Genomic DNA, 20,998 nt, shown 5'->3' on the forward strand with positions numbered 1-20,998 from the left:
GCCTTGCAAGTGGCCTACTCAGGTTAGATCCCTGGCATCCCATATGGTCCCCTGAATACTTCCAGGAGTAATTCCTGAGTGCAGATCCAGGAGTAACCCTAAGCATCACCAGGTATGACCCAAAAAGCCAAAAAAGGAAAAGATACATTTCTCCAATATGTATAATACATCCTATATGTGAGATGGAAATATCATAGTATACTAAAATCATTTGCATTAGGCCTGTATAATACAAACTCAGCAAGTATCAGAATTTCTTAGTCTTTTAACCATTTCTCACTTCCTCTTAACTGAAAAACTGTAACTGTTTTCCCGTTGTTCATTCATTTGCTCGAGCAGGCCCAGTAACGTCTCCATTGTGAGACTTTGTTGTTACTGTGTTTGGCATATCTAATACGTCACGGGTAGCTTGCCAGGCTTTGCCATGTGGGCAAGATACTCTCAGTAGCTTGCCGGGCTCTCCGAGAGGGGCAGAGGAATCAAACTCGGGTCGGCCACGTTGGCTGCATGCAAGGCAAACGCCCTACCCGCTGTGCTATCGCTCCAGCTGAAAAACAGGCTAACAAATTAACATCTGCAAGCAAGCTTCTTCAGTTATTTCCCCACACAGAAGTTAATCGGTGTTACTTATAATAATGAAAGACTGAAAATAGTCATAACTGTGATATATATGTAAATGTGTATGTATATATATATAGTGTTACTTATAATAATGAAAGATTGAAAATAGCCACAATTGTGATATATGTGTGTGTATTCAATGAAATACTATTAGATAACACTGAGCCATTTAAGACAAAATGTGAAATTAAGGTGATGCTAACTTTAAAAAGTAGAAGACAATTACTGGATGATTTCACTAATATGCACAATGTAAATAAAGCAAAGGGGAAGGTGAGAAGCTACAGAACTAACTCTTCAAAAAAACACAGACAAGAGAAGGCAAGGTATAAAAAGGGGAATAATTTCATCAGTCTTAACTCCAGAGTATAGCAAGGACAAAGCGGGAAAGAAATTGAGGTGTACGGCAAGAAGAGGGGGCAAGGAGAGGAGTGGTATAGCTCTATATCCAAACCACAGAGTCAACAACATTGACAGCAGAAGAGCTAAACTACAGCAACCAAACTTAAAATGTGCCTGCCCAGAAGGCAGGCGTGGGATATGGGAGAGGGGGAGGGGAGTTGGGCGGTAGTACAGAGGAAAGCTGGGGACACTGGTGGAAGTAACTTGACCTTGCTTGTGGGATTGGCGATGGAACACTGTATACCTGAGACTTAACTATGAATATCTGTGCAAATCACAATGCCTTAACAAACATATTAAAAATTTAAAAAGTGGGAAATAGCCATAATGTTCAAAATAGGGAACAAGAATGATAAATCCATGAATAAGACACAATGAAAGCCCTATAAATATTTTAAGAAGGTATGCATAACACTGAAAGCAAATTGAGTGAAAGTACAGACCAGAAAATAGATGGGTTATTTAAAACGCTCACACACACATCCATAACAACAACAATAAACTAGAGAATAAAAGGTCAAGTGTTAATTAGTAATAAATTATTTCTGAATAGTTTTGTTACAGACATTTCCCCCTTATTGGTTTCTTTTGGCAATAATTTTATTAAATGTCATTGTTATTTTTGTTAAACTTTGTTAAAACTTTGTTATTTTTTTTAAGTTTTAAAAAATCCAAGTACATTGGTACATTTACACAATGGAGTACTATGTAGTGGTTAGAAAAGATGAAGTCATGAAATTTACATACAAGTGGTACTACATGGAAAGTACCATGTTAAGAGAAATGAGTCAGAAAGAGAGGGATAGATATAGAAAGATTGCATTCATCTGGGGAACATAAAGTAACAAAATCGGAGATTAACACCCAAGAGTGGCCGGGATTAGTAACAGGAATTTTGCTCCATGGCTTGGAGGCCAACCACACATGCTAGGGGAAAAGGGAGCTCAGATAGAGAAGGGAGCACCAAATAAAGGGTGTTGGGAGGATCTTCCCAGGAAAGCATGCTGAAAGTAGAATATAGACCAAACATGACTGCCACTCAATGACTCTTTTGCAAACCACAACACCCAAAAGGAGAGAGAGAACAAAAGGGAATGCCCTGCCACAGAGGCAGGGTGGGATGGGGTGGGATAGGGGATGGGAGGGATACTGGGATTAGTGGTGGTAGAAAACGGGCGGAGGGATGGGTGTTTGATCATTGTATAACTGAAACCCAAGCACAAAAATGTGTAAGTCTACAACTGTACCTCATGGTGTTTCACTAATAAAAATTTAAAAAAAATCCAAGTACAAATTTAAAATATATATAAATATAAATTATAAATCCAAGTATAAACAAAAAATCCAAGTATCAGGGCTGGAGAGACCATACAATGGGTAGGATTCCTAGGCACCTCTGGTGTTTTGCTTGTGTTTTTTTCTTTTGTGGACGCAACTCTGGTTATGCCACCCCTACCCCCACTCCCAGTTCCCTCCCACCAAATTCAAGTATCAATAAAGCAGAAAGAAAGAAAACTGGGCTGGGAATGTGGCTCAGTATTAGAACACATGCCTTTTATATGTGAAGTCAGTACATGATTCCTAGCACTACAATAGCAGGGGTTGGGGAAAGGAAAGGAAGGGAAGGGGAGAAGAGGAAAGGGGCGAGGAAAGAGAAAACAAGACTTGGCATATAGTGATGATGACTCACTAGAAGGTTGCCCATCACTTTGGCACTAACAAATACGGGGACAGAACTCATGTGATTTCTCTTCAGCATTCACAGAAAACATCATACTTTTTTTTTATTTTTACTTTAAAAAGTAGTCCACAATATTTGATTACATTTAATATTCAAATATTAATTCCTCCACCATTACACCTTCCTACCACTGCTATCTATTAGTTTTTTTTAAATTTTTTAATTTTTTAAAATTTTTATATTTTTTTTTACTTTTTTTTACATAAGTATGTACAGTTATTTATTTATTTATTTAATCATTTTTTTAATTAGTGAAACACCATGAGGTACAGTTATAGACTTATAAATTTTTGTGCTTGGGTTTCAGTTATACAATGATCAAGTACCCATCCCTCCACCAGTGCCCATCCTCCCCCACCACGGGTCCCAGCATCCCTCCCACCCCCCAATCCCCGTCCCACCCTGCCGCTGTGGCAGGGCATTCCCCCTTGTTCTCTCTCTCTTCTTTTGGGTACTGTGTTTTGCAAGAGAGGCATTGAGTGGCAATCATGTTTGGTCTATAGACTACTTTTAGCATGTCTCTCCCACCCTGGGAGGGTCTTCACAACACCCTTTATTTGGTGCTCTCTTCTCTATCTGAGCTTCCTTTTCACCTACACATGTGGCTGGCCTTCAAGTCATCTGCAATTGTTTGTTCATGCAGCATTCTTTACAATAGCCAGAATCTGGAAAAAACCTGAGTGCCTGAGAACAGATGCCTGGTTAAAGAAACTTTGGTACATTTACACAATGGAGTACTATGTAGCTGTTAGAAAAGATGAAGTTATGAAATTTTTATCTTTTTTTATTAAAAAATTTTTTAATAGTGAGACACCATGAGGTACAGTTGCAGACTTACACATTTTTGTGCTTTGGTTTCAATCATACAATGATCAAATACCCATCCTTCCACCCATGCCCATTTCCCACCACCACGGATCCCTCCCACCCCCCCATCCCCCCATCCCACCCTGCCTCTGTGGCAGGGCATTCCCTTTTGTTCTCTCTCTCTTATTGGGTGTTGTGGTTTGCAAAAGAGGCAATGGGTGACAAACATCACACTTTTAAACTTTAAATTTTGTATTTGTGCAGGACTTCCGCATGTGTGGGCTGAGCAAATAAAGCGCTAGCAAAGAGTTGAGTGTGCAAAATCACTTTGCATTGAAGGAGCTCAAAGAGATCCTATTTTATTTAATTTATTCATGTGTTTATTTGACACTGTGTTTTATGTAACTGTTACCAATAGAGCTTCATACATAAAGTGTATTCCAGCACCACAGTCTCCAACAAAGTGTTTACTTCTTTCCACCACTGTCCCGGTTCCCCCCACCATCCCTCCCGTGGTTGGCTTCCTACTGAAAACCAGTTCTCAATTTCTGGTGCCTTTGGGCATTTGTTATTTCCCTACTATGTTTATTTATATGACAGATATCATTCTGTGTCTGTCCCTCTCCTTCTGACTGGTTTCACTCAACATGATAATCTCCAGATCCACCCATGTAGCCACAAATTATATAACTGTGTATATGTATTACATTGTGTAAGTGTCTTTATCCAGTCATTGGACATGGGTTGTTTACAGATTTTGGTTAGTGTGAATAGTGCTGCAGTGAACATAGGAATGCAACTGCCTTTTCTGAATAGAGTTTTTGAGCCCTTGGGGTAGATGCCTAGAAGTGGAATTGTCATATAATATGAAAACTCAGTTCTTATTTTTTGAGAAGAGTCCATATGGTTTTCCAGAAATGCTGGACCAGTCAACATTCCCACCAAGAATAAATGAGAATTCCTTTTTCTCTATATCTACTTCCAATACTGCTTGTTTTTATTCTATATGATGTGCGCCAGTCTCACTGTGAGAGATAATATTTCACTGTTGTTTTGATTTGTGTTTCCCTGATAACAACTGATGCAGAGGATTTTAAAATTATATACCTTTGGATCATCTGTATATCTTCTTTGAGGAAGTTTCTGTTCAATTCTTCCCTCCAGTTTTTGATAGGGATTGATGTTTTTATTCTTGTAAAGTTCTACCAGTGTTTTATATACCTTGGATATAAATACTTCATCAGATAAATGGCGGGCAAATATTCCCTCTCAGTCTGTGGGTGCCTATTTATTCTTGGTCATTTTGCAGTGAATAGATTCCTAGTCTGATATTGTTATATTTGTTAGTTTTGTTTTCATTTGATTAGCTAGTGGCACTGGATCTTGAAGATACCTCTAGCTTCGATGTCACGAAGTATTCTACCTATGTTTTCCTCAATATCAGCTATGAATTCAGGTCTGTCATTGAATCTTTTATACATTTTTATTTGACTTTTCAATAATAAAGAGGTTATATTTTAAATAAAAGCACAAAGTATCCTGATATGAAATGTTCATTAAGTATCATTATCAAGCTCCTTAACTTCCCTCAGATAAGATTGCAGTAGTCCTTCACAAACCAAAGATTGTAATTATATAAGTTGATAATTGAATGGTAGACCTATATTTCCTATCAATTAAAAAGTATCTACTTCTATGTGTATTGCACAAAAAACTTATTTTTTTCATCTTGTGAATAGATACTTATATACAAATATAATACACATTTGTATACACACACACTCAAATACATTCCTACACCTTTCTTTATTCACAAGGGATTTGTTTTGACCTTTTTTTTCTTTAATGAGGCCTAGACATTCATATCTTTCTGAGCAGATGCTTTTAAATAAGCGCCCCTCCACTGGGCTTGGTTCAGTAGGCAAAACAGCATTTACTGTACTGCTCGTCAAACTGAAATCTCAAAGCTGGAGTTAAGTTAGAGAATCGCATAATCTGGTGGATTCAGATGGTTTCCTTGGAAGTAGAAACAGTAACTCAGTAATTAGCTGTAAAAAGTTGTGTGTACATCTGTGTCCTCTGGTATTTCGGAATCTATCTTCATATGAAGAAAATCATTTGGAGGTGCAATAAACCATGCACATCAGCATTTTGGGATAATAAAGAGCAGCAACATACCATTTAGTTACTGAGAGATCTGAGTTTGTAAAGTGTTGTCAGTGAGATCCTAGCAGAGAGAAATGGAAAGGGCTTTAATCAGCTCCCTAAGTGGTCCTTGAGATCTACAGTCCATAACTCAGGCCCTTGGATACGCACTTGACCAAGAAAGCTAAAAGCAGAATGAGGGTAAGTTTTCACAGGTCCCAGGATTTGTTACAAACAATAAAGAAAGAATATAGACCAGAGCTGTGCAGCAATTTTGTCAGAGCTTTGTCAAAACTTGAAATCTGACCAGTCTTCTAAGGCTTCATCTGATATTTTCTCTCAAACCCATTCTACCTGGCCCTTCCCCAGATCTCTTAAGTACCTCCTAAGCTTCAGGAAGGGCGGGAGCCAGGCTGTAGATTCCAGGCAGGAATTTTATGTTCCCTACAGATAAGAAATATAAGGTAGCAAGATGTTCACAATCCTGTGGCAGCTAGACAGAAGGTTAGTCATTCTCTGGGGGAGTAACTTACTTTTATTTTCTGAACGAACATGCCTGCTCAGGTCGGCCATATACTAAGCAAAGGAAGATGAGCTGTATGCCATTTTTCCATTCCCAAGGCAGGAAAAGGCAGACAACCAGGACAAGTTAGGTACAGAAACTCATATTTTAATGTTATAAAAAACATTTTGAGGGGCTGGAGGATAGCACAGAAGTAGGGCATTTGCCTTGCACATGGCTGACCTGGGTTTGATTCCCAGCATCCCATATGGTCCCTTGTGCACCGCCAGGAGTAATTCCTGAGTGCATGAGCCAGAAGCAACCCCTGTGCATCGCCAGGTGTGATCCCAAAAGCAAAAAGCTAAAACAAACAAACAACCATTTTGAATGTGAAGCAATCACCACTGAATTGCATTCATCCTATAGACCCAAAATAGCAGATTTTTCTTACTCTTGCTAGCCCCCAAATTTCCAGACCACACTAGTTTGGCAGTCTCTAATAAATTCTACTTTAAAAAAGATTAATCAATGATCAGATATTATAGTATAGTGGATAGGGTGCTTGCCTGGCACACAGTCAACCCAGGTTCGATCCCTGGCATTCCATATGATTTCCCAAGCACTGCCAGTGTAGAGCCAGGAGTAATCTCTAAGCATCACCAGGTATAGCCCAACCACCCCCTCCACCCAGGAAAATGATAAATCAAACCCATTCTACTTCTGTTTCCTATAGTGCCAACAACTTCAAAGTTGCAATACAACTTTTTTTAAAGTTGTCACTATTTTCTCAAGATACTATTGTTTGAAAATAAGATTTTCCAAAGTCATAAACCCAGTTTATAGATTTATCAAGAAGGGCCAAGTTGGGCTTGGGAGAGATAGTACAAGGGTAAGGAGCTTGCTTTGCATCCCACTGACCTGGTTCAAATCTCCAGCTCTATTTATGGTCCCCTGAGCCAGGGATGACTCCTAAGCACAGAGCCAGGAATAGGCACTGAGAACTACAAGAGGTACTCCCGAACCACCTCCCAAATGAAGGAAGAATCAGAAAGGCTAAGTAAAAACATTTCTCTCACATGTTCACCAAAAGCAATGAACCAGTGTCACATTGTATACAAACTGAACACAGAAATGGCGTATCAACTGTGTGAAAGATATGACTCAAAATGGAATTTTACTCATTTCAGGTGAAACATTACACCCGACTTAGAAGAGGAGTTTTAAGTGAGTAAAAGTAAAATCACTAGAGCGGCAGTTCTAGAGGAACAATCAGCTGACAAAACAGAGAATGGTGAAAAGTCTGGGTCTGTCAGGTTCACCGCAGCAAGCTTTGAGCTGAGACATACCCAGGGCTGTTCATTCAGACCCTGTGCCTCTGTAGCACGGATAACCCAGCAGGGGTCTGCTAAGGTTGAGACAGCATGGGAGAAAAATAGATTGAGGCTTGAGTTAAATGAAAACCTTAATTAACAGGAGTGAAATGAGAACTGTTTTACCTGTAGCAAAGGTTTCCCAAGGGGAGAAACAAAACATTTACTAGAAAGAATGTCAGAAAACAGCATGAGAAGGCAAGTGCATAGTCAATGTGAAAGCTGACAGAATCATGTCACAGTTTCTGGACACTGAGCAGGGGATGAGGTTTTTGTGAATGTGACAGTGTATTGCCCTTGATTATAACCACATCTTTTCCCACCCCCTAGAGAAGCGGAGAAAAAAATTCTATAGCAGATTTCTCTCACACGTTCACCAAAAGTGATAGATCCTAGCTGTTGCTTGGTTCTTGGGGCCTCAATTGTTCAGGAGTTGTTTTTCTCAGATAAGTGATAAAAGTACCTAAAGAGCCTATGAGAAAGAATTTAAAAAACACCAGTAAAAGGTTCAAAAGCAGACTTTCTTCATTAAAGTTGGAGGAACTGGAGGGAATAGAGCAGAAGCACAGAGAAGTTTAAACTGATGTAAAGTACAGACTAAATCAGCTGAGAATATAGGGTGTAAGAGTATCTAGCTAAATATTTCTAGAGAATTTATCCTACTAGACGTTACTGGGCCCGCTTGAGCAAATCGATGAACAACGGGAGGGCCTTTACCTTTACCTTTATCCTACTAGATCAGTCAACCCTACTGATCGCTCTCCCTAAAAGTCTTTCTTTTTTGAAGGCAGGAGTGGAGGTGGTGGGGTAGGAGATCAGGCCCTACCCAGCTGTGCTCAGGGCTTACTCCTGGCTCTGGACTCAGGGATCATTCCTAATGGCGCTTGGGAACCATATGTGGTGCCAAGGGTCAAATATGGGTTGACTGTGTGGAAAACAAGTACCTACCCACTTTACTATCTTCTGCCCACTCTCCCTAAATTCTTTTTTTTTGGGGGGGGGCGACTTTTTGGGTCATATCCAGTGATGCACAGGGGTTTCTCCTGGTGGTGCTTAGGGACCATATGGGATGTAGGGAATAGAACTTGGGTAGGCCACGTGCAAGTCAAATGCCCTACCTGTCGTGCTATTGCTCCAACCCTCTCCCTAAATTCTGAATATCAGATCTGCAACTTATTTATCTCACAAACTTCATCGCTCTCCTCACCAGTGTTTATAACAGACACTTATCAAGGGTTCTTTTACTATCCAAGTGATGGCTGGGTTCTCTGGACCAAATAGCCTAGAGTCACATAGTAAGTGACCCCCTTCTTTTTTTTTTTTTTTTTATTAGTGAAACACCATGAGGTACAGTTGTAGATTTACAAATTTTTGTGCTTGGATCTCGGTCATAGCACGATCAAATACCCATCCCTCCACCAGTGTCCACTTTCCACCACCAGGACAACATCCCTCCCCCCCCCATCCCCCCATCCCCCCCTGCCACTGTGGCAGGGCACTCCCCCTTGTTCTCTCTCTCCTTCTGGGTGCTGTGATCAGCAGAAGAGGCATTGAGTGGTGAACATGTTCAGTCCAGTCTACTTTCAACCTGCATCTCCCCTCCTGGGAGGATCCTCCAAACACCCTCCACTTGGTGTTGCCCTTTCTATCTGAATTGTCCTTTCCCCTAGAATACCCGGCTGGCCTCTAAGTTATGGAGTAATTCTCCTGGTGCTGATCTCAGCTATTCTTGGGTATTAATCTCATATTTTGTTACTTTATATCCCCCAGATGAATGCAATCTTTCTATGTCTTTCCCTCTCTTTCTGGCTCATTTCACTTAGCATGATACTTTCCATATTGTACCACTTGTATGTAAAGTTCATGACTTCATCTTTTCTAAGAGCTACATAGTACTCCATTGTGTAGATGTACCAAAGTTTCTTTAACCAGTCATCTGTTCTTGGGCACTCAGGTCTCTTCCAGTTTCTGGCTACTGTAAAGAGTGCTGCAATGAACAAACAAGTGCAGATGTCACTTCGGCTACACATTTTTGCCTCTCTGGGATAAATTCCCAGGAGTGGTATCGCTGGGTCAAATGGGAGCTCAATTTCTAATTTTTTGAGGAACGTCCATACTGTTTTCCAAAAGGGCTGAACCAGTGGACATTCCCACCAACAGTGAAGGAGTGTCCCTTTCTCACCACATCCGCGCCAGCAACGGTTGCTTTTGTTTTTTTGAATGTGGGCCAGTCTCTGAGGTGTGAGATGGTATCTCATTGTGGTTTTGATCTGCATCTCCCTGATGATTAATGATGTAGAGCATTTTCTCATGTGCTTTTTTGCCATTCGGATTTCTTCTTTGAGAAAGTTTCTGTTCATTTCATTGCCCCATTTTTTGATGGGGTTGGATGTTTTCTTCTTGTGGAGCTCAACCAGTATTTTGTATATCCTTGATATCAACCCCTTGTCAGATGTGTATTCGGCGAATATTCTTTCCCATTCTGTAGACTGTCTTTGTATTTTGGTCACAGTTTCTTTGGAGGTACAGAAGCTTCTTAGTTTAAGATAGTCCCATTTATCTATCTCTGTTTTCACTTGCTCAGCCAGTGGCGTGTCATCTTTGAACATACCATTAGCCTCAATGTCATGGAGGGTTTTACCAACTTTGTCTTCAATGTATCTTATGGTTTCTGGTCTGATGTTGAGGTCTTTAATCCATTTTGATCTTACCTTTGTACATGGTGTTAGGCAGAGTTCTGAGCCCATTTTTTTGCATGTAGCCATCCAGTGATGCCAGCACAGTTTGTTAAAGAGGCTTTCCTTACTCCACTTCACATTTCTTGCACCTTTATCAAAGATTAGATGATTATATGATTGAGGGGAGATGTCAGTGTATTCAACTCTGTTCCATTGGTCTGCAGTTCTGCCTTTGTTCCAGTACCATGCTGTTTTGATTATTACCGCTTTGTAGTAAAGTTTGAAGTTAGGGAGGTTGATTCCTCCCATTTTCTTTTTCCCAAGAATTGCTTTAGCTATTCGTGGGGGTTTATTGTTCCATATAAATTTCAGGAGTGTTTGCTCCATTTCTTTGAAGAATGTCATGGGTATCCTTATAGGAATTGCATTGAATTTGTACAGTGCTTTCGGTAGTATTGCCATTTTGACAATGTTAAGTCTCCCGACCCATGAGCAGGGGATGTCTTTCCATTTCCTCATGTCTTCTTTTATTTCCTGAAGTAGCGTTTTGTAGTTTTCTTTGTACAGGTCCTTTACTTCCTTAGTTAAGCTGATTCCTAGGTACTTGATTTTCTGGGGCACAATTGTGAACGGGATTGATTTTTTCATATAACTTTCCTCTCTCTCACTGTTTGCGTATAGGAAAGCCATGGACTTTTGGGTATTGATTTTATAGCCTGCAACTTTACTATACAAGTCTATTGTTTCTAGGAGTTTTTTGGTGGAGGTTATTGGGTTCTCTAAGTAGAGTATCATATCATCTGCGAATAGTGAGAGCTTGATTTCTTCCTTTCCTACCTGAATGCCCTTAATATCTTTTTCTTGCCTAATTGCTCTTGCTAGTACTTCCAGTACTATATTGAACAGCAGTGGAGAGAGTGGGCATCCTTGTCTCGTCCCTGATCTTAGAGGGAAGGCTCTCAGTTTTTCCCCATTGAGGATGATGCTTGCTGTAGGCTTGTGGTAGATGGCTTTAATTATGTTGAGGAAGGTCCCCTCTATACCCATTTTGGCTAGGGTTTTCATCATAAAGGGGTGCTGGATCTTGTCAAATGCTTTCTCTGCATCTATTGATATAATCATATGCTTTTTATCTTTTCTTTTGTTGATATGATGGATTATGTTGATTGATTTCCGAATGTTAAACCATCCTTGCATCCCTGGGATGAATCCTACTTGGTCATGGTGTATAATCTTTTTGATGAGTACTTGGATTCTATTTGCTAGTAGTTTGTTGAGGATCTTTGCATCTGTGTTCATCAGGGATATCGGCCTGTAGTTCTCTTTCTTTGTGTTATCTCTGTCTGCTTTTGGTATCAGTGTGATATTTGCTTCATAGAAACTGTTCGGAAGTGTATTTGATATTTCAATTTCATGGAAAAGCTTAAAGAGGATTGGGAGTAAGTCTTCTTTAAAGATTTGGAAGAATTCACTGGTGAATCCATCCGGGCCCGGGCTTTTGTGCTTGGGGAGACTTTTTATTACCATTTCAATTTCCTTGATGGTGATAGGTCTGTTCAGGTATTCCAGGTCTTCTTGGTTCAGCCTTGGGAGTCTGTAGGAGTCTAGGAATTTATCCATTTCCTCGAGGTTTTGATGTTCCGTGGCATAAAGCTTTTCAAAGTACTCCCTGAGGATCCTTTGAATTTCTGTAGTTTCTGTTGTAATGACCCCCTTTTCATTTCTGATTCGGCTTATTAGGGTTTTCTCTCTCCCTTTCTTTGTGAGTTTTGCTAGGGGCTTATCGATTTTGTTAATTTTCTCAAAGAACCAGCTCTTGGTTTCATTGATCTTTCGGATTGTTTTCTGGGTTTCCATCTCATTAATCTCTGCTCTGAGTTTTATTATTTCCTTCCTCCTGTAAGGGTTGTGCTCCTTTTGTTGTTCCTTCTCCAAGTTCTTAAGCTGTGAGGTTAGTTTATTTATGTGGGCTCGCTCCTCCTTTCTGAGGAATGCTTGTAGAGCTATAAACTTTCCTCTTAACACAGCCTTTGCTGTGTCCCATAAGTTTTGGTAACTCGTGTCTTCATTTTCATTCATTTCTAGGAATCTTTTGATTTCCTCTTTAATTTCCCGTCTAAGCCACTCATTGTTTAATAGCGCACTGTTTAATTTCCAGGTGTTTGATTTAGTTTTCTGTTTTTGTGTGTGATTTACTTCTAATTTCAGCGCATTGTGGTCTGAGAAGATTGTTGATATAATCTCTATCTTCTTAATTTTATGGAGGCATGTTTTGTGGCTCAGCATGTGGTCTATCTTGGAGAACGTTCCATGTACGCTTGAGAAGAATGTGTATTCAGCTTTTTGTGGATGAAGTGTCCTGTATATATCTACTAAGTCCCTTTCTTCCATTGTTTCCCTCAGATGAAGTATGTCCTTGCTAAGCTTGAGTCTGGTTGATCTATCAAGAGGTGACAAAGCGGTGTTTAAGTCTCCCACTAGTATTGTGTTGCTATCGATGTCTTTTTCCAAATCTATGAGTAATTGTTTTAAGTATTTTGCTGGTCTCTCATTAGGTGCATATACGTTTATTATTGTAAGTTCTTCCTGTTGTACAGATCCTTTGGTCAATAGGAAATGGCCTTCACTGTCTCTTATGACCTTCTTCACTCTGAAGTCAATGTGGTCTGATATTAGGATAGCTACCCCAGCTTTTTTCTGGGAGCTGTTTGCCTGTAGGATTGTTTTCCAGCCTTTGACTCTGAGTCTGTGTTTGCTTTGACTATTGAGATGTGTTTCTTGCAGGCAGCAGAATGTTGGGTTCAGTTTTCTGATCCATCCTGCCACTCTATGTCTTTTAATTGGTGAGTTTAGCCCATTGACATTGAGAGAGATTATTGTTATGGGATTTTGTCCCATTGTTCTGTTGAAATTTGGTGTATTTGAGGGGCCTGTCTTGCCTTAAAGTAGCCCATTTAGTTGTACTTGTAACCATGGTTTTGAGTCTATGAAGTTCCTGAGCTGTTGTTTGTCTGTGAAACTGTGTGTTGTTCCTTCTATTATGAATGAGAGTCTCGCTGGGTAAAGTATTTTTGGAGAAGCATTTATTTCATTGAGTTTTTTCACTATGTCCCACCACTGTTTTCGGGCCCTGAGGGTTTCATCAGAAAAATCAGCTGTGAAGAATTTTGAGTGACCCCCTTCTTGTTGTATCATGTCACTGATATAACTAGTCGCCAAACAGGTATTCTATATATATAAAGTCCACAAGTTAGTTGCACACAGATTACCTCAGTGGCTTGACAATTAGACTGTGCAAGATAAAGTCAGGAGTTTTCACTCAAGCTTCGGGAAGATGTTTGTTTTCTTACCATTACAATTTCCATTGTGAAAAATTGAGCCCAAGAAACAGAAATTGCCCAATAGGTCTTTTTTTTGGATGTTGATTTTAAGTAAGCAAAGGATGGCAGTTGAGAATCAGTTTTAACCTCCTATTAAGGACATACAGTTCCCTCCCTCCCCTCTTTCTTTCTTTCTTTCTTCCTTTCTTTCTTTCTTTCTTTCTTTCTTTCTTTCTTTCTTTCTTTCTTTCAATGTCTCCAAATACTCCCCAGGTTTTTAAAATAACTTCAGGTTTAGCTTACATCCCAAAAATCTATGGTTTTGTAGTAATGCTCAACTCACTGTATATTACTTCCAATGTTTAGTTTACCATGGATTGCAATACAAATATATAATTCTGCATCATTAGTCCCGAACATACTTTTTGTCATGGACACTGGAAGATTTAATGTTTAAAAACAAAGTGGAATAAATAACTCTCAGAACTTAGCCTGCATCTTCATCAGACTAACACACTTTAGTAAAGACATACAAGGAAAAAAGAGGGACTAGATATTCAAGTCATCATTATTTGGAAGTTTGGAAGTTAGGAGGAAAGCAAGTCAGAGACCACCATATGTTTTACATGAATAGTCTCTCACCTATTCCCGATAATGCCAAGTCCTTTTCCCTTCAGACTGATGCCAGCGCTGCAATCTGTGTTAATTAACCCACATTCAAGTATGAGCCACTGGCGGTATGCACCAACATCAACACGTTTAAAATGAAAGCTTCTTACAGAGTTTTACTATTGAATGAATGAACATATATTAATCTAGTCTACCATGGCCAATGTCACGCTGTTAGATGAATCAAGGTTCTCAATCTCAGTACAGTGATATTTCCTCTTTTCCAGGCCCATCAACCATCAATCAATCATAAGATGAAATTTTATTCATTTTCAGTCCTAGAAATCATTTCAGCAGCTGCTCTCACTTTAGTCAATAAGTCTTTTGGCTTGTAGGCTTTTGCAGCAAGATCTCAATTGAATACACAGTGAAAGTCTTTGCTGTTCATACTCTCCTTTTTAGAGGTTCTCCTGTATTTGTCTCTTATAGTATAAACTGTCCAGTTCTTTTCACTCCTTCTCAGTGTTCTCTCCTTTCCTCTCTGCCTTTTCTTTAGGCACATCCCAAGATTCCACCACCCACTCTGCTCTTCAATCAATGAATAATCTGTGACGAGTTTCCATAACTGTAGCACTGGTTATGATCTACACTCATATCTCTTAGAGTTCCCAAATGCTTTTTATGCTCCTATCTCGTAGGTCTAAAATGTTATCTTTATCCACATATATTTTACCCAAGTTCCTAAGAGTATCATCCCTTTCTCATTCATGCTCAAAACAGATCCTCTAATGATTCCTTTACCTTTATCTGATCCAAATGATGAAAATATATACTTTGTACTTCTTTTACATGTATTTTCGTTTTGCTTCCCACTAAACTACCATAAACTAGATTTTCATCAGCTTTTCAACCAGTCTCCCTGGCTCCAGTTAATTTTTAAATATCTACTTCATTATGTTAATCTATTCAAAAAGATTTCTCGCTTTTCTTATCCATTTTAATAAGAGCTTTGTTCTCTCGTTAGGTGCATCTACATGGCATTTTCTAAGTGTATTTTTTTCAATCCTAGAACTGTGCACAGTAAAACATAGAGCTAGTGTACATGTCCTCCTAATCTCTATCATTAAAATTCTGACTGCCTTTGGTGGTGGTTCAAATTAAATCTCCCCAAGGAACTTTTCTGCTAGCTGCTATCTATAAGCCATTATTCTTGGTGCTCAGTTACCTATCACTTCATATGCTAACTCTCTAAACTTTCCTGGCATGGCTGTAGGACCACATCTTACATGTTTTTCATGCTTCTGAGACTACCTCCAAAGCCTTATTATTATTTTGTTTTGTTTGGAGGCCATACCCAGAAGTATTCATGGTTTATTCCCAGTTCTGTACTTAGGGATTACTTCTGGGAGTGCTCAGGGGACCAGTGATTGATTGGGGATATGCAATGCCAGTGATTGATTGGGGATAGCCACATCCTAGGCAAGTGCCTATACCCTGTGATTCCAAAAGCTTTATTTTGAAAACTGACTCACAACAGTTATAAGAACATGTTTAGAAAGTAAAAAATACTGAGTTTTGATTCTGGCTTTGCTCCTTTCTAGCTAGCTATACTTAGGCAAATAACTAAACCTCAAAAAATGGTCATATCTGTAAAAGAAGTGATAGCACCATTTAAAAATAATCTATATATATTAGGATTTTGGTTTACACCCTGCAATGCTCATGGATTACTCTTGAATCTGTGCTCAGGAATTACACCTGGTGAGCTCAAAAGAATATATGGGATGCTGAGGATCAAACTCAGGTTGGTGGGATGCAAAGCAAATGCCCTCTGCACTGTATTATTGCTCTGGCCTAAATATCACTGTGTTTTCTAAAACTACTGCAAAGTTTAACATTTCATGGCATGTTTCAAACCAACAATCTCTACACCGAGTAAAAAAAAATAAAATTTTTAGGCTAAATTATAGAATAAAAGAGGTAAGTTTTAACTTCCAAGTTGTGCCCTGATGCCATGATTTGGCATATAAAACTCTGAGTGAGAGCAATTTTATTCCACAGACATAATCTAGAATGACTACTAGCAATTACCATTTTAATAATTCAGCCAAAGTACAGCTCAATATTCTTTGGGAAGGCTAGATAAGATTCCAGAAAGTCAAGCCAATAAATAAAGATTTTGTAAGATAAAATGGCTGGAGCCTGCCTACAGCTGGAACTCAATGACCAGTGACCACGGATGGCTTTTGAACTAGACCATTACCAACTCTGATCAGTGACTTTAAAAGAACACCATGAAAATGTTGCATCGAGTACATTAAAAACCCATGAACTAGCTATTTGTTGGTTAAATGGCACTTCCTCCCTCCCCTTTTAGAATGAAACAGTCTTTCTTTGTGTAGTAGATCATAATTTTTCCCTAGGTTAAGTCATACTCTATTTTGAAAATCAGATAGTATGCCTCTGCTGAGATTCCAGGAACTTTCCAACAGGAGTATCTATGATCTTTCAGGAGAGCCTGCATCTAGTCTAGTACGTCAATACCTTTGTCTCCTTTGCCTTGACTGGGGCCACCCACAGAACTGAGCAGTCACAGGCTGGGAGTCTCTGAGCCACCAACCAAACTGCTTCGCTCTCATGATCCCAGTCTCATTACTTCTGCACCCCCAATAGGGAAATTGCATGGATCTTACCGCAGATGTTAGACGAGCAAGAATTTCATCACTGCTTTCTTCTGGGTCTTCCATTTTTTGATTAGACCTTTGGAAAACAGAACAAATCATGCTTCAACTTTGGCTGTTCAAAATTTTCTACCAAATTATGTGGAACACAGGACAAATAATGACACTGAGATTTGTACATAAGTGAAATTCTACCACACTAACAACTTGGAGTCAATCACGCCAGAGAAACAAAATTATTTCGAAGCCCACTGTTCCTTCAAAATCAATTAGCAAGAACCTCTTTGTACCAATTCAATCCTGAGGATCAAATATTGTTCTCCATACAGAGTCCCAGAATAACCCTGACATACTAGATTTCCAAATATGGGCATGCCCACAGTGTAAGTAGATGCGAACAAAGGTGATTAAATACTGAACCTCCCTCTAAGTCTAAATGAGATAAAAAAAAAATTGAAAATATCAAAAAGAAATTTCCCTATGGATCTGAGTTCCAGCCAAAATTGATCTGCTATGAAGTGGTCTATTGTTGGTCTAATACAAAGAGTGCAAAAAAAAAAAGAAAAAATGGGGGTTTGGGAAGAGTCTTCCAAGCTGTTGTTCACAAAGCCAGGGGTCTCTCCTGGCTATTGCTAGCCAATTGGGCTGGTGATTCAATAAAGGGCCTGAGTAAGTGCAGCTCAGGCTCTAGAGTGGCAGAGATTACTCAAGCCATCTGACAATGCTCGTGGCCTCCAGGGCTCTGTCCAGGGATTCCTAGGGAACCAACATGTGTCACAGACTATACTGGGGTTAGCTACACACAGGGCAGGTGCTATAACACTGGTACATTGCTCCAGTCTTAGAAATGATTATTCAAAAAATAATATTCATGTATACATATTTTTTGTTTTGTGGTGCCACAGATAGCAGGGATGCTGGGTTCAAATAGCAGAGCTTCCAGGATCAAATATAAGGGACAATGGGGATTTGAACTCATGACGAAACACGTGCAAGGTGGCAAGGTGTACTCTAAGTTCTCTGAGTGAGTTCTGTGATAGCAAATATTTGGAATACAGCAAGAGAAGAATCAGTTCACTTATCATCAAGTAATAACAATGATTAGCAGAGGAGTCAGGAAAATTATGCATTTGTTGAATAACTAAAAAGACATCTAGCACACCATGTAGTATAAGGTTCATTTGTTTCTTTAGGAAAACCACCTTCATAATGCAATTCCCGAAAAAATTCAGACAAGTACGTACACTAACATGTAAAAGTATCTAGTTCTTAAGCTATATCTTACATACCACATTTTTCACCTGCCTCGGACAAAGGAAAAAGAAACTGGATGATGTGAACTGAATATATGTAATTGTCTTCCAGATCTATTTCCACAAGCAATTCCTTTCAATCCCTTCTGTGGACTTGGAGGGATGGACGGTAATTGACCTGCAGAGCAGAGTTATCAGCTTGGCAGTCCCATGATTGATTTCAATCTCAGTAACTGCAGAGGGCCAGATGGAGTGCTAGCCTTGTGGGGGGTACAAGAGCTAAGAAGCAGCTCTTTAAGAAGAGAAAATCTGGTCTGATCAATTTGAGCATCAGCTCCCTGCTTCTGGAAACGTTATTAAACATTTTTACAGAAAAAAAAAGAAAGAAAAAGTCTCACCCTGTCAATTGGAGCGATGAATTACAAACTGTTGCCTTTGCTAGAACTGCATGATATGGCTATGAAATAAAGCCCATGTGGCCAAATAACTCCGAGGACAGCAAGGAGCTCCAAGTTCCCAATGTTAGTTTGTAATCTGCCTGATAAACAGCAGAAATAAGTTACCCTGTTCCTCCCAAGCAAATTGCCTTGAGAATAAATATTGTAAACAATAAAATCTGTATTGAATGAATCTACTGACAAGGTTTCCAGAGCCATGAAGCTATTCTGAGGAGAGATTTATGAGCCTTTAGAGCCTAAGCCAGCACATGAGAGGTGTCTAATGAAGTTGAAGAGGCAGAACCAACCTGACAGGAAATTAAGAGCCAAAGACAGTTTCTGAAAGAGCAGCTGATGAGGCTGGGCCTCCTCTGGAGAGGTGCTGCTTCATGCCCCCACCCCAGATCCCAGCAGACATCTAAAAGATCAGTTCACAGACGCGAGGCATTGCGCACCAGCATGCATGGTGCCACCGCAGACATGTTTTCCATCCCCTGCTGAAAGGAGCTCAAAATTCCAAGGGAAACTCTGGTGCATGCGACTGATGATAGCTATTTCATGAGTCATGGCTGAGCTGTGGCTGGTTTTGTGACGAATAATTTGGTCCGTGTTCAGAAGCAAAACTATCTTTCATCATTCTTCCAGAACAAAACACGCCATGGCCAGGGCGTTTCCCAAGGCAATATGTGTAAGGGAGATGGAGCTCCCATGGCTCAGCATCGATCCCACAGCCCGTCTCCTGCTTTTATTGCCTCAATTATTATAATTTACACCCAGGACAGCCTAAAATCTCTCCAGCCCTAGAATCTCCGCTGAGCTAACATTATTTTTTCCATCTGATTTCAAGTAGCTCTAAGTGGCAACTTCAAAGATGTGATTTTTGCCCTTATGAGGATCTTACATGGACCACCTCCTCTTCCTCCTTCCATCATTGCTTCTCTAGTGTGTGTCTCCACTCATCTTGAGGCCATTCTGTATCCCTCCCCCCGTGTGTCTCTCCTCCATCAGACACCAGATCCCCACCATTGCACTCCACAAGTTCTGCTTTCTTTGGGTCCCCTCTGGGCAAGTCTTGCTAACTGCCCAGGGCCTTACCTGAACAGATAAGTTTAGCTGCCTTGTTCCAGGTTCTCCTCTTGTGCCCAGTCTTCTAGATACCCCCATCATCCTTGTTAAATCTAGATCTGGTCCTGAAATTTTCCAGACTTTAAGTCTTTAGGGATTACCCCACTGCCCGCAGAGAGATCTAAATTCTGAAGTGTGGACTAGGAGATAGTATAGAGGGTAGGGCACAGATCTGGGTTCAATCCCAGGCAGCACGTGGCCCTAGAATCACTGCCAGGGGGTGTCCAGAACGCCCCGGGGCACTGTAGAGTGGTTTTGGTGGTCCCCAGCCCCACAGAGCCCAAGCAGCTCTGTATCTTCAGGATTTTGCATTAAACCATCAGCCTTGCCAGCCAAGTCTCCCTAGGAGTGGTCCTCAGGGACCCCAGAACAATGCTTGTGACCTGCTCCCCACTGCCTGCTCCAAATTCTCAGAAATGCTTTTCCTTTCCTGCTTATGGGACCCAGCATGAACTGGTATCTCACCTTGTATAAAAATAGGACTTGAGGCCAGCACAGGGACAGGCAAAAACCTTGAAAAGCGAAGGAAGTGAGACTGTCCATATTCACTTTTCTTCCTTCACCACTGCTGCCACCCTTCACTGAAACATCCTCCTGAGCTCTCTGCTTGGAGACCCAGAACAGTTAGGGTATCCTTCCTGGAAAATGTGTTTTTGCAAAGTGAACTCAATTGATTTTGTGTTTATTTTATGTAAACACTTCAGCAAAACCCAGTGACAACAAAACTCTCATGCATCCTATCAAAAGAGAAACAGATGAAGCAGGAGCATAAAGAGGAGGCTCAACTATGGATGCTTGCACGCTTGCCTGGAAGTCACAGAGGGGACTCAGAGAATGAAAGGATGAAAGCAGGTCACAGTGCCTTTGTTAGGCCCCAGAAGGAGGCAGCCCAGGGTCAGAATCAGCAGGTACCAGCAGCAACATGTGACATGTGAAAGAACAGAGCAAGGGAATGAATCCAGGAAGAATATCTGTAACAGAGGGTCTGCAGGAGTGCCAGCTCCATGGCTCACACACCCAATTCTCCAGGCTTCTGCTTCCTGAGATCCTACGTCTGATCCAGAAACTTTCCCAGAGAAAGTGCCCATTCCTAGTGCTATGGCAGGTGTCTCTGGGTTTGATACTTCTGCATAATCCAAGTGATGGCTGCCCTTGTGAGGAATTACAAAAGCCTTGGTCCTAACTAGACACATCCTCATTCCACCAAACCCCCATACCAAATCAAACCAACAAGCAAACACCTTGCTCTAGGGGGTTGTTGTACAGCACATAGAGGTAGGGCACTTGCCTCGCATGGGGCTGACCCT

The 20,998-nt window shown here is 40.4% G+C and overlaps 1 protein-coding gene across 1 annotated transcript in view; it reads right to left on the bottom strand.

Moving 5' to 3' along the window:
* The window catches only part of RAPGEF5 (Rap guanine nucleotide exchange factor 5), a 267,287-nt gene that overhangs the window by 168,493 nt on the left and 77,796 nt on the right, over positions 1-20,998 (bottom strand). Inside the window, exon 6 of the mRNA XM_056118696.1 lies at positions 16,889-16,955. Within this exon, the coding sequence (XP_055974671.1) occupies positions 16,889-16,955 (67 nt within the window). The remainder of the gene's footprint in view (positions 1-16,888; positions 16,956-20,998) is intronic.

This window comes from Sorex fumeus, unplaced genomic scaffold (assembly GCF_029834395.1).
Source record: "Sorex fumeus unplaced genomic scaffold, SorFum_2.1 ptg000037l, whole genome shotgun sequence".
In the NCBI taxonomy this organism is placed as follows: domain Eukaryota; kingdom Metazoa; phylum Chordata; class Mammalia; order Eulipotyphla; family Soricidae; genus Sorex; species Sorex fumeus.